This window comes from Citrus clementina, unplaced genomic scaffold (genome assembly GCF_000493195.1).
Source record: "Citrus clementina cultivar Clemenules unplaced genomic scaffold, Citrus_clementina_v1.0 scaffold_5, whole genome shotgun sequence".
Lineage (NCBI taxonomy): Eukaryota > Viridiplantae > Streptophyta > Magnoliopsida > Sapindales > Rutaceae > Citrus > Citrus x clementina.
Genome location: NW_006262201.1, coordinates 25,188,543 through 25,203,092, shown reverse-complemented (window position 1 = coordinate 25,203,092; position 14,550 = coordinate 25,188,543). Strand labels below are relative to the sequence as shown.

The 14,550-nt window shown below is 34.6% G+C and overlaps 1 protein-coding gene, 1 long non-coding RNA gene and 1 pseudogene across 3 annotated transcripts; 2 read left to right on the top strand and 1 right to left on the bottom strand.

The window, feature by feature from the left end:
* Positions 1–247: 247 nt before the first annotated feature.
* LOC112098334 lies at positions 248–2,901 on the bottom strand. 2 transcript variants are annotated; one of them, XR_002905463.1, is made up of 4 exons: positions 2,815–2,901; positions 2,058–2,127; positions 1,562–1,601; positions 248–448 (listed from the first exon to the last, which is right to left on the bottom strand). It is a non-coding gene; the product is annotated as an uncharacterized LOC112098334 (long non-coding RNA). The 2 variants fall into 2 exon arrangements; XR_002905464.1 differs by having other exon boundaries at positions 382–442.
* A 6,949-nt stretch (positions 2,902–9,850) lies between these two features.
* LOC18041248 lies at positions 9,851–10,934 on the top strand (annotated as a pseudogene).
* Positions 10,935–11,774: 840 nt separating this feature from the next.
* LOC112098073 lies at positions 11,775–13,575 on the top strand. The gene is made up of 7 exons (XM_024183676.1): positions 11,775–11,817; positions 11,941–12,008; positions 12,181–12,220; positions 12,348–12,397; positions 12,483–12,611; positions 12,767–12,977; positions 13,181–13,575. Exons 1-7 carry the CDS (start codon positions 11,775–11,777, stop codon positions 13,261–13,263), a joined length of 624 nt encoding a protein of 207 aa, XP_024039444.1. The 3' UTR covers positions 13,264–13,575.
* The last annotated feature ends 975 nt before the right edge of the window (positions 13,576–14,550 follow it).

Here is a 14,550-nt window from a genome sequence, read left to right as displayed (position 1 = left end):
AATTCCCATTCGAAAACACCAATGACTTTCATTCAAAGTAAATGAGAAATTACAATGAAAATAGAATCAAAATACATGTATGTATACCTAAAACAAATATTTTTTTAATTAAAAAAAAAAAAACACAGTTGAGGTGAAATGAAACCAGAGTCATGATATCTCTGGTTCCAACTTTGGGACAACAGCAGACTTGAGTTCTATATGAGAAACACGTACATCATAACCTGTCTACCTAGCCAATGCAGGATATATAAATACCATAACAAACAAACAAAATATGGGGGAACCTTTGTTTTGTCATAACAAAAATGCTTGCTACGAACTCTAAAGTTATTTCCATCAGAAAGTTTCCAGCAGTCACGAGCATTATCACGGTCATCATGTCGTAGATTGCCCGAAAAACAAGACAAATCAATTTGATCAGCCTGCTCTTCCTCTAGGGCTGCAACTAACTGAAAATTAAAAAAAAAAAAGATCAATACCATAAAAATTAGGGATGGCAAAAATTCCCACGGGGACGGGTACGCTCGGGGATTTTCCCCATTCGGGGAGGGTATGGGGATAATTTCATACCTAATTTCTTATTCGGGGAAGGGACGGGGAAATTTTTGTACCCAATTTCTTATTCGGGGAGGGGACAGGGATGAGGTGGAATCCCCATCCCCTACCCATTTCCCCATTTTAATTTTTAATTTAATTTTTATTTTTTAAAATTACTAGTAAATAAATAATAAAATTTGAATTATAAAATTATAAGTATTGGTAAAAATAAAAAATATCAAAATATTTATATTATTAAATTTTTAGGCCTAATTAACTAATTAAAGTCCTAAATTTTTATTTAGGACATTAAAAAGACCGGACAGATTCTATTAGCCCAAAACTTTTGTTTTAATTTTAATATTCATTAAATATTTTAAACTTAAATCTATTTTTTATTTATCTTAAATCTATTTTTTTTTAGATGTTATAATTGCCCACAGCAAATCACAATTTTAATATATAATCTAATCTAATATTTACTCTTGATTTGCTTCGACTTAACTATTGTGATGTAAAGGGAATAGTCCACATTTATAAAGTGCCCACGCCACCATTGAAAAGTTAATTTTTAATCTAAATTTGATTTTATTTGTAACAATTTTGTATTAGGCTATTAATTTGTTCATGATAGTTTGTATCTCTTGCATGCTGCGTTACTTACTAATTTAATGTATGTGACTTTTGTAATGGATATTAATGTAAGATATATTTTGAACTTTACTTTTATTTGAATTTTTTATTTTAATATGATTAACTCAAAATCGAAAATAAAAAAAATGTATTAGTTATTCGGGGATCGGGGACCCTCGGGGATCCCCTGTTATTATTCGGGGAGGGGATGGGGATTCTCTTAAATAATTTTGATGGGGATGGAGAGGGGACGGGGACATACGCAAAATATCAGGGATGGGTACGGGGAGATTGGTCCCCTCCCCTCCTCTCCCCATTGCCATCCCTAATAAAAATCCACTAATGAGGACATTAGACAAATATACAAAAATGAATACTTATCATCCACCTGTCCTCTTGAAATCATTCTCAATCTTTTTTTCATTTGCCTGAAATCCCAAGGAAAAATATGTAACTAATACTTCCCATTCATGAATATTGTCTGTCGTATAAACATGACATATTTAATTGGAATAATAAAATTATTTAATTATTTTAATTAAATGTTAATCCTACAAATCATTTTTGTTAAATCTAGCAAGAATAACTAAAATTTCTTTAAGATATATTTTGCTGGTAAATTAAAAAAATTTAATTATTTGGCGGGAATTATTGAAATTGGAGCCATTTTTTTGTGGGAATTGAAATATATTCTTTAAATTATTAGCAAAATGTACATACACATATATATAATTCATATATAAAAATTCTCTAATTTGTTCACAAGTATCATAGATTATAATTCAGTTATGAAATAAAATAACTACAATAATTATAGTTAAATGAATACTTCATTAATTCTTAATTTGCTTCCTAACATTAAATGAACAACTTGAGTCAGCCACCTGAATTAACCAGTAACAACGCCTGAGTCAACCATCTGAATAAACCAGCAACCCTAGCTGATTCAAGCACCTGCAATTAACATCAGCACAACAGGAACAATCTTAAATCAACACCAAGAACAGACAAAACTGCCATCAAATGTCACAAAACCAAACAGTCTGCTACTGCCACCAAATGCAAGCAAACATATGCAACAAAACCAGATGCAAGTGAAATTCTGGAGAATATCGGATAAACCAAACCAAATGCCGCACTTCTAGTAATTAGACTAGATGCAGTGTTCAATTAAACTAAATGTAGTCTCATATTACATTCAAAATTTCTAAAAAAAACAGTGTTCCATCAGAGAAGCACCAAAACCAAACCAATCTAATCCAGCATAATTACCAGCTCAACCCAAAACAATTACACATTACAGGTGCGTTTGGGATTGAGGTTGGCCAGCTGTAGCTTAAAAGCTACAGCACTAAAGTGTTTGGTAAACACTAACTGCTGTAGCTTTTAAGTTATGTTGATATAATTTTTCACTTGTATAATATAAAATTTATTATATCTTTAATAATTTTAATAAAATTATTATTTAAAATTTATATTTATTATATATTATTAACTTTTATTTCATAATTACAACTTTTTTTTCACAGTGGCTATAGCTTAAAAGCTACAGCACCTCAATCCCAAACGCACCCTACATTGACATATCAAAATTCGCTATCAAAACATAGCCAAATAAATGAAAATAAACTCAAAACAGACCCAAACCAACTGATGTTGCAGCCCTAGTAGTCGTTGTCCGTTCCACTGCCATGGGAGCGAGGGTAGGCTCCGTTGTCGATGAATGAGTAAGATAAGGTTCCAAATCAATAGTTCCACCTCCTTTCTGAAAATCAAAAAACAGAAATTCATATATGTAAAACTATTAAAAAGTGTGAAACAACCTGTAAGTATTCAACTTCTGTCAACTCAATAGCACTTACTAAAGTTTTTATACCGAAGAAAAAGGCATTTTAAGTCCAAAAAATTAGAATTATTGGTTGAACTCCAACTCCATCAATCCATGCAACCATCCAATCTTTAACGAAAAAATGAAGCATAATTAATGTAAAATAATAGCAAATTAAGCTAAATGCTTGTTTGGTTACTGAGAAAATAGATGAACTCTCTGGAATATTTTCTTTTCATTAATTGAAGCAATCGTTACAGACTCTGTTTATATACAGTTTATTTCCAAGCTACAATTGATCAAATAAGCATTGCAATTAATCAACCAATCAGAATCCTACATCACTAACTAAAAGCTAATTAACTAACTAATAGTCACGTGAGCTTTCAACAATCCTTAACAGAATCAGCTGACTCAGCACTGACGTGGCATTGCTGAAGAATCTTGACTGCTGGCTTCCTTTCTTGTTTTAACTCAGCACAGTGAGCTCTCTTCACAGCCCCCCTCAAACTCAAGGGACATAGCTCCACATTGAGTTTGAGCCTTAGGTTTGAATTGAGAAGAGTTCAGTGGCTTAGTTAATATGTCAGCTATTTGCTCTGCATTGGGAACATATAGTATCTTCAAGTCTCCAGCCAAAACCTTGTCTCTGATAAAGTGTAGATCAATTTCTATGTGTTTTGTTCTTGAGTGAAATACTGGATTGCGAGCAAGTTCAGCAGCACTCACATTGTCACACCATATGATTGGCTTTCATCACAACATAAACCAATTTCAAGGAACAATGACTTTAGCCATGTTATTTCAGAAACAGCTGCAGCAAGAGCCCTGTATTCACTTTCAGCTGATGACTTGGTAACCACTGATTGTTTCTTTGAGGACCATGAGATTAAATTGTTTCCCAAGTATACACAATAAGCTCCAACTGATCTTCTGTCATCAAGATCACTTCCCCAATCAGCATCTGTAAATGCTGTAAGCTTCATGTCACCTTCTCTAACAAACTTTAGACCATATTCTTGTGTTTCCTTCAAATATCTTAGCACTCGTTTACATGCCATAAGTTGTTGAAGAGTTGGTGAAGACACATACTGACTTAGTTTGTAAATAGAATAAGCTATCTCAGGTCTAGTTAAAACCAAATACTGCAGTCCTCCAACTATGCTTCTGTAATGAGTGGGATCTTCAATATAATAGCCCATTTCTCCCTCAACACTCTTCTGCAATCTGTAATCTTTACTGCTACTCATTGGTGTGTTTGTTCCCTTGCATTCAAGCATGTCAACTTTTGCAAGCAAGTCTCGGATATACTTCTTTTGTGACAGGTATATACTATCATGACCATATAATACTTCTATACCCAGAAAGTAAGATAGTCTCCCCAGATCCTTTAATGCAAATGTAGAGCTGAACAACTTAATAAACTCTTCCAACTCAACACAATCTGATCCTATAATCAATATATCATCTACATATATCAGAATTATAATGATTGAGCTCTTGGTTCTTCTCAAGAATAGAGATGTGTCAGACTTAGAATTCTTGAATCCCCATTGTATAAGACTACTTTTCAGTTTGTCAAACCAACCACGAGGAGCTTGTTTCAGGCCATAAAGAGCTTTGTGCAGTTTACATACAGAGTCTGGTCTTTGTGGATCAACAAATCCTTCTGGCTGTCTCATATAAACTTCTTCAGTTAGATCTCCATTTAAGAATGCATTATTCACATCAACTTGTCGTATTTGCCACTGGTTCATCACTGCCAAACTTAAGATCACTCTAACTGTTGCTGATTTTACCACTGGACTGAAAGTCTCGAAGTAGTTAACACCCTCAATCTGCTGAAATCCTTTAGCAACCAATCTTGCCTTATATTTCTCAACACTTCCATCAGTATTGGTTTTTATTCTGAAAACCCATTTGTTACCAATAAGCTTATGATTTTCTGTTCTTGGTACCAATGTCCAAGTGCCATTTGATATCAATGCATTATATTCAGCTTTCATTGCCTGAAACCACCTTTCATTGTTGAGAGCCTCCTGAATAGTTTTTGGTTCTTTGTACAACAAAACTGCAGTACATAGCTTTGGCTTAAAGATACCTGCCTTTCCTCTAGTAATCATAGGATGGTGGTTTAGAGATGGTGAGTTTAGAATAGGTTGAGTTTGTGGAATTTCATCTGGAGAAGGTAATGTTGTAGGTGCAGGTAAAATTGGTTGTTGATCTGAGACATTGTTTGTGTTTGAGAGTTGTTGATCTGAGACATGTACTTGTGTTGAATCTACTGCTGAAGGAAAGTTATCACTACTGGTATATGCTTGAGAAAGAGACTCATTGCTGTTATTCAAAAAAACTGATATGACAGGTAAGGTAGACAATTGAAATACTTGTATAGGTGTAATGGAATCATAAGAGTTGGACTGAGATTTATTCAAAGAATGAAAATCAGGATCTGAAAAGAATGGATATGAAGTTTCATCAAAATTGACATGTCTAGCAATATACACACGACCAGAGGGATGAAAGCACTTGAAACCTTTATGAAAAGGACTATAACAAAGAAAGATGCACTTGGTTGTATGATAATCAAATTTATGCTTATTGTAATCTCTCAAGTATGGATAACAAGCACAACCAAAGCATTTCAGCATGTTGTAATCAGCTTTATGTCTGTATAATTTTTCATATGGAATAGACATCTTAAGGGCAGAGGTAGGAAGTCTGTTAATATGATAAACCGAGGTATGAAAAGCATCCCACCAAAACTGGAATGGAAGTTTAACTTGTGCTAGAAGTGTTAAGCCTAATTCTATAATCTGTCTGTGTTTTCTTTCAACAAGGCCATTTCGATAATGTGTGTAGGGACAAGAGTGTCTGAAAAGAATACCACATTCATTTAGAAAAGTAGTGAATGGTCTATACTCTCCCCCCCAGTCAGATTGTAGAGCTTTGATGGTGGTTTGAAACTGATTTTCAACTTGAAGTTTAAACAATTTGAACACTTCTAGAGCTTCTGATTTTAATTTCAGAGGGTATATCCAGGTGTATCTAGTGTGATCATCCACAAAACTAATATAATATCTATAACCTTCTCTAGAACATATTAGTGAAGGGCCCCATAGATCAGTATGGATTAGTTCTAGTGCTGATTTAGACTTAATATCAGTTATAGGAAAATGAAGTCTATGAAATTTGCCCAGCTGACATGCTTCACATAAATGCTTTATTACTTGATTAAGCATATTTGTAGATAACAAGTTAGGATGCACAAGTATAAGTAAGTGAATGAAACTTTGAGCATTGGGATGACCAAATCTTCTGTGAAATAGAGACATTTTATTTGATGATGAATCAGTACAAGAGTTTTTATTTGAATGAAAACAATTTGCAGAACAAGTATTATTAGTTGCAGAACTGAAATGACAGAGAGACAACATAGACAAAGGTTGATTTATTGAGCTTTGAGAAAGAAAAGAGGTGTATGTAGGTTGTAGTGATGATTTTGAAGATGATTTGATCAGCAATTTGTATAGACCTTTCTCAGCAATACCCTGTAGCAGAACCTTCCCCTCCAGTGAATCCTTCACATAACAGATACATCCAAAGAATTCAATAGATAGGTTATTATCAGCAGTAAGTTTAGAAACACTTATTAAATTCTTTGTGATAGAAGGAACAAGCAGTATATCTTTAAGTGTAATGCATTTACGTGCAGCTTGTGACTTAGAACCTTGAACTGAAAAAGTAGTGCTACCAATGTGTGTGATTGACAGACCTTTACCATTGCCAATAATCAGCTTGTCATTACCATTGAATTCATCTCTGACATGCATATTTGCCATGTTGTTTGTCAAATGATGTGTAGCCCCACTGTCAAGATACCATCCTTCATCTGCTGGACCTTCAAAATTAGCAACATAGGCAGCTCCAGCTCCAGCTCCTAACAAGTTCACTGAATCAGACATGTATGGGGTGAATGATGGATTGTGCATTTGAGGCATTCCTGAACAAGCAGTTGACCATGAATTTTCAGTTGGTGCATCATAATATGCCATATAAGCTCATCTCTAATTTCTTCATTTCTTCATGTATTGTGGTACATAATTCTCTTCAAATCTATGCCAACATTCTGTTGTTGTATGCCCAGATTTAAAACAAATTTGACATACAACACTTTGCTCATCATTACCATCAGAGTTTGGCATACCAGAGTTACTACTGTATTGACCTCTCATAAATTGCATCTGTTTATTATTACCAATCATCTGACCTCTACCATGACTGTTACCAAAATTTCCAGTTCCAGAGGGAAAACCTCTTGGATGAGAGTTAACAAACATTCCCCTTCCAGTATGAAAATTATTTCTTCCTCCTTGATTGCCACTGTGAAAACCTCCATTATATCCACCTCTTCGAGCATTGCCTCTTGCTTGTGCATAAAAGGCATTCATCATACCATATCCACTGTTATTAGGAGTAAAATTGGCAAAATTTGCATTGAACATCTGTTTTTCATTCATACTCTGTTCAAGTCTTGTTTCATGAGTAAGTAGTAGTGCATATGCATCATCATAATCAAGTTTACTTGCTGTTATGAATGTAGCTAAATCAAGATATCCTTGTCCAAGACCATTTAGAATTTGTTGCAGCAAATCTTTATCTGAAACTGGATTACCAGCACATGCTAGTTTATCTGCTATTTGTTTCATCTTCAAACAATAATCTTCTATATTCAGTGAATCTTTTCTTAAAACACTCATTTCATATCTAAGTTGAAGTACTCTTGCTTCAGATTTTGCACCAAACTTTTTCTCCAATGTTTTCCATATATCATATGAAGTATTGCAAGAATGAACAAGGCGGAGAATACCTTCAGTGACTGAGCTCAACAGCCAGCTTAGTAATGTCTGATCTTGTGATCTCCAGACTGTATATTCTGGATTTTCTTTCTGTTGAGTAGAACTACCTGCTGCTCCAGCATATCCTCCAGTTGTGATAAACTGATTGGGAGCAACCTTCTCTCCATTAATGTAACCTTCAAGTCTGTTTCCTCTTATAGAGGCTAGAACTTGATTTCGCCAGAGCATGTAGTTAGATCGATCTAACTTGATTGGTGATATGAAGGAGAATGTGGTTTGTATTGATTGATTTGCAGTGATTGTGTTTGAATTTCCGTTTGGATTGCTTGAGCTTGCCATATTGTGGCCCTGATACCATGTAAAATAATAGCAAATTAAGCTAAATGCTTGTTTGGTTACTGAGAAAATAGATGAACTCTCTGGAATATTTTCTTTTCATTAATTGAAGCAATCGTTATAGACTCTGTTTATATACAGTTTATTTCCAAGCTACAATTGATCAAATAAGCATTGCAATTAATCAACCAATCAGAATCCTGCATTACTAACTAAAAGCTAATTAACTAACTAATAGTCACGTGAGCTTTCAACAATCCTTAACAGAATCAGCTGACTCAGCACTGACATGGCATTGCTGAAGAATCTTGACTGCTGGCTTCCTTTCTTGTTTTAACTCAGCACAATGAGCTCTCTTCAATTAACAAGACATCTGAATCAGAAAGATTGTGCTTTCATTTGGCACGAGGTGTTGGAAACAACTTAACAAATCTAGACACAATCTATAACCATCAAGTCCAAACAAAAGTCAGGATCTAAAATACTTTGAAAAATCAGAAAAACAGCAAAATATCAGTTTCAATTTCTTTTTCATCCATTGTAAGCTCAAACTAAAGGTAGCTGCGCTACCTTTAAACATCATTTGGGCTTATACATGTGACATTTGCTCATGAACAACTAAAGTTGAATAAGATTTTTATATGAAACAGAATATAAAAAGTCAAAGTAGAATATGACAGGAGCTACAATATATTATTCAGCATCAGCATTATGTATAAAATAAATTTAGAGGCATTATATTCATTCACAATCTTGCAGAGGTAACACCAGATTATGGCACGCAACTCTTGAATAGCAGATAAAGGAGGAGATACAGTGGGAAGGTAGTAACTTGCTTGCATGAGAACTAGAAAGTAATATCCCAAGATCAATTATAGATCTCATAAAACAAAAACAGTGAGGCAAACACAATTATTGTGAACAATTATTCATAGAACCACATACCGGCAACAAGATCAAAGTCATCTGTGTATATATCAATTCCCCACAGCTGACTGCCTCTGACCTAAACATAATGAACTTACATAACTAAGAAGTAGAGTCATAAAATATGCTGCTGTAACAGCTATCAATAAATTTCCAGACAAATGGAATTTTATATGTAAGGCTATAACTAGCAACACTTCAAAATAATTTGAAGTAGCATGATCTTTCTTTAAGGATCAATACTACAATCTTTCAGAAAAATTAAAGTCTAAGCAAAATTAAAACCTTAAACTTACTAAAATCTGGTAAATAGACCTACAGGAATTCCAATGACCTCCAAAATCACTACTAGAAAAATGGTCTTTACTGATACTTGTGTTCTGACACTTTATTTAAAAGTATCAATATATACATATATTTAGATTATTTTCCGCGTTTAACAGATATGTATCACTAATTACTAATACTGAAGTATCAATAACTTTAGTAATAGCGATCAATGACGCTTAAGTATCAGTAATTAAAAATTATCATTCTAATTTTGTTTTAGTCTGAATTCGAACCCAAGACTGCTTAAACCTAGAACTTCTACATTGAATCAAAAGACCACTAGACTACGAATTATTTTTAATTTTTTTAGAATTTGTACTTTTTGAGTGGATAAAAACAAAACAAATGAACAAATCTTTATCTTATCCAAAATACAACTTTTCAACTCCCTCTACCAAAGTATTCGTTCCCTCCTAAGCTCCCCACATCTGAAAAATCCCTAACATTCAAATTGTCAAAAAGTGCTCAGGTCTTATCTTTTTGTTTGGCCGGCATGGTGCTGCGAAATCAAAGGTCAGTAAGCAGTAATGGAAGATAACGAGTGCAGAGATGGCGGGAAGAAGGGAAGACTGGCCAACACCCCTCTCTCCGCCTCCCAGATCTTGACACGTATCCTCCCATCCGGCGGTGGGGACGCCGAGAACTTGCAACGTATCCTCCGCTTGCTCACCAACTACGGCGTGTTCTCGGAGCATCGCGAATTTGGAGGCGAAAGGAAGTACAGCCTCACCGAGATTGGGAAATCCCTCGTTACTGATGCCGAGGGTCAATCGTACGCGCCCTACGTGCTCCAGCATCACCAGGACGCGCTTATGAGCGCGTGGCCTTTGGTGCACGAGGCCATTCTGGACCCAACTATTGAGCCATTTGTGAAAGTCCATGGCGAGCCGACATATAGTTATTATGGGAAGATGCCTGAAATGAACGGCTTGATGCGAAAAGCCATGTCGGGAGTGTCCGTGCCGTTCATGACGTCCATTTTGGACGGTTACGATGGGTTCAAAGGTGTGAAGCGATTGGTTGATGTGGGTGGGAGTGCAGGTGATTGCCTGAGGATGATATTATAGAAACATCGTTTTATATGTGAAGGGATCAATTTTGATTTGCCTGAGGTTGTTGCCGAAGCTCCAAGTATCCCTGGAGTGACCCATATTGGTGGGGACATGTTTAAGTCCATTCCTGCCGCTGATGCTATCTTTATGAAGTGGGTTTTAACTACATGGACTGATGATGAATGCAAGCTGATAATGGAGAATTGTTACAAGGCTATTCCTGCAGGAGGAAAACTGATTGCTTGCGAGCCTGTGCTGCCTGATGATTCAAATGAAAGTCAGAGGACTCGTGCTCTCTTAGAAGGGGACATTTTTGTTATGACCATCTACAGGGCCAAAGGTAAACACATGACTGAACAAGAGTTTAAGCAACTTGGTTTCTCTGCTGGTTTTCCACACTTGAGATTATATAGAGTGTTAGATTGTTAAGGAATAGCTTCGAGTCTTAGCTTACCTCACAATTATAAGTTGGTATATATGTATGTATGTGTGTGTGTATATTTTAAATACAATTAGTAGAGTATACGATATCATAATATAAAAAAATACTTGTAAATTAATAAGTTGATTACTAAAGTTGATATTTGAATTTATTCATTCACAACCATTAATATAACCCCTGCCTATAGTGGCTGAGGGCTGTGCCGCTCTGATCCTATAGTGACTACGCCCATTCGTGTCGAGGTTATGATAATTCGTTTCTTTTTATTCGTGACTGACCCATATATATGCGTGCAGCTTTTGGCATTCCAGAACCTGTGGCCTTATTAGTTTCCATGTTTAATGATTATTTTGGAGCAGTGTCTACAACCATATGATTATCCGAGTGCCAATTTTTCAGTTCTATCAATAACAATGCTGCTGATGCATGCGCATGAATAGGAGATGCCATTGTATTGAAAATTAGAGGATTAAACTTTTTTAATTCGTAATGAAACTATAACTATTTTAAGTTGCATTCTTCCTCCTTAGCTGTGCTTGATGGTCCTCCTTTACCGGAACTCCTCCACTATCTAGGCAGGTTTCGCATTCCATTAACTCGGTTAGCGGCATTTGCTGATTTTTCAACTTCCATATTTTTGCATGAATTTTGTTCTGGTGCCCATATGCGATGTTAGATGTTCTGGTTACTCAATAATGTTTTTGTTTTTCTAGTCATATTCTGCTATCCGAGCCGCACTTAGTTTGTAGATTTTAACCAACTAAAGTTGTTTTTTTTTGTAGATGATAATTCGTTTTATTTTTTTCTTTTCATTTTGCCGGGATCTTATGCGCTTTCAGGGAGATGAAGATTCTGATCAAAGCATTTCTGGTAATTTGATTGACATTTCATACAGGGTTGCCATTATTTTTTAAATACTCTTATGTTATGTATACACTAAACACTGTACGCGTTTTAAGCATTTCTCTGTTTTTCAAATTTTTTGATTTGCAGATGAGGAAGATTTTAACGTCGATTTACGAGATAATTGTGTTTCGTTGGGTGGGCCATCGGAGAAAGAGGTCAGTATTCAATTTACTAATTTAATTGTCATTCGATTTAATTGTTGAATAATTTTTTATTAAAATTTACTTAAATTGTTATCCATCACGTAATTGATGTGATGACGTTGATTTTGTAAATTTAGAGGCAATTGTTTTATTTATTCATGCTATGATTTTTGTAAATTGATAGGAAGTAGTGCAACTTCAATCGCGACTAGACATACTGAAAGGTGCGCTCCGAAACCGTAGTATTATTTTGTAATAAAATGTTTTTGACGCTAATGAGATTGTTGAGGGTGTTGTTCATCGATATTCATGTTTAGGTTCCAAAGCACAGATTTGGTTTCTGACATACAGGTACTCATGGAGAAACTTGTGGAAGGATTGCTGGCAGTTTATCACCAAAGGCAAGTGATTAAATTTGAATAGAATTTTCAGGTTCCGACCAGTTTTCTTAGGAGAAACTGACATTTGTGTATGTCGCTGTAACAGAAGCAAATAAGTGTCTTTGTGGAAGACGAGGTTGAAACGCCTGAATTTCCTGATGAGGTTGGTTTTATCTTCTCGCCAAGGAAGGCATCAACATGTACCTCAGATGACGAAGCAATCTCTGCTAATGAGGTATTATATCCAATAAGGTTTAGGATTAGCTATTATGTGTTGACTGTGTCTCTGTAGCTATCTGCGTCTATCTTTTCATGGATGCGCTGCTTCCAAGTAAATTTTTGTCCTTGTTACTTGACACAAGAATTATTTACGAGTTTCTTTTTATTTAGAAGGCCAATGCACTCCCAGAATTTTCACGCACTCCTGGCATTAAGACATTCCACAAAGATGGATTTCATGATTTTGGAAGTGCAAGGCTAGATGGGGAGAACACGTGGTCTGTAGTAAGTAAAGAAGCTAAGGCACTTGTCCGCTTAAATGAAAATGCTTTATGCTCATCATCATCACAGCCCACCTGCAAAGCAAACAAATCCGGTAAAGGTACTCTATGATTCTTTAATGGTGTCTTGATAATGTTTTTCCTTTATAGTTTCTGTACATTTCTATCTAAAAAATTGTCGTGCCACTTGCTAAACCAATATAAATAATGTTTGCTGACATTTGAATTGTCTCTAAATATAAATAATGTTTTAGTTCTTTAATGTTTGTATGTAAATTGTATATCTCAATGTAATCCATGCCAGATGCTCAAAAAAGCCGTAGTCCCAAACTAATTGCTGTCAGCTGCAAGAATGTCTACATATGGAAGTTGGATTTCACCTTCTGAGTTGGAGCTTATTCTCAAAAAATTGCTAAAATAAAAGCTAAAGTGAAAAATGAATAAGACACAGAACAGTTAATGTACTTTGAGCTATGTGATGCTCTGTTGTTCACACATATGTGCTCCACCATTAGAAATAATTGAGTTTACTTATAAATAGTGTATGAATATTTTTTCTTTAGAACAAAATAGATTTATTTATATTAACCATTGTTTCTCTAATGGTTGGGAATTGGCAGCTAATTTTTTCTCCCTTTTCCATGTATGCATATTTGCTCAATGTGTTTGAAGTGTTTATTCCTCAACTTCACTTGTATCATAACCCATACAGTTTATTAAATGGAGAAGCTGCTGGTGTGATAACGCAATTATACTACTCATATTCAAAGAGTGAAAGACAGTCATCATTCTCAATTTAACTTCTAGATTTATAAATTTAGCCACAAGTAGTAGGCATTTGATTGGATGGTAGAAATTTTTATGTATTGAATTTGGATTATTTAGTTATATACTAATAATATTTAAATGTGAAATGAAAGATTTTGTGATATAAATCAATTTCTTTTTGTTATTTTGTGGTGCTTTTAATTTTACAAATAAATCAATAGGCAATGATCCAATTCAATTTTTTATTTTTAAAAAAATATATTAATTAGTGATACCATGGTAACAGTAATTATAGACACTAATAAAATATCAATAACTACTAACACTATGGTGTCATAATATCGGTGATACTGTAGTAATAGTAATCACTGACACCACTTATAAGTGTCACTATTTTTCTGACTCCCAGATTACTGACACAATTAACAAGTGTCAGTGAAAGTAATTTCTGATACTATTGTAAAGTCAGTAAAGACTATTTTTCTAGTAGTGAATATTTGAAAGAAAAATTAATTTACAGCAAAAGATGTTAAAGATTTGTAAAATGGAGGCCCATACTACTATTCAAATTACAAAAGAGGAGAGGGAGCTGGCCATTAAATGATAAAGGCATGCATAAAGAAATAAAAGCAGCACATTAAATGATAAAGGCATGCATATAGAAATACAAATAATATGCCCATAAAGACGTCCACTCAAGCCTTATAAGTGGCTTTATGCAAAGGAAAGCCAATTAGTTAACAATAAATGAATTTCAAGGTGCAATAATTAAACTCCCTGATCAGCACATTTAAGGTTCATGCATTTCTACAAAACATGTAAATCATAAGAACTTTTTTGGTCCAAATGCTAACCAATAATTAAGTAGATTATCAAAGTTGTCACAGAACAAGCACCACATTGATT

Excerpts from the sequence above, each read along its gene's own strand:
- LOC112098073 (XM_024183676.1), top strand. The coding sequence starts at position 11,775 with ATGCGCTTTCAGGGAGATGAAGATTCTGATCAAAGCATTTCTG. Across the intron at positions 11,818-11,940 it reads TTCTGATCAAAGCATTTCTG|ATGAGGAAGATTTTAACGTC; the intron begins GTAATTTGATTG and ends TTTGATTTGCAG. Across the intron at positions 12,398-12,482 it reads CTGGCAGTTTATCACCAAAG|AAGCAAATAAGTGTCTTTGT; the intron begins GCAAGTGATTAA and ends TCGCTGTAACAG.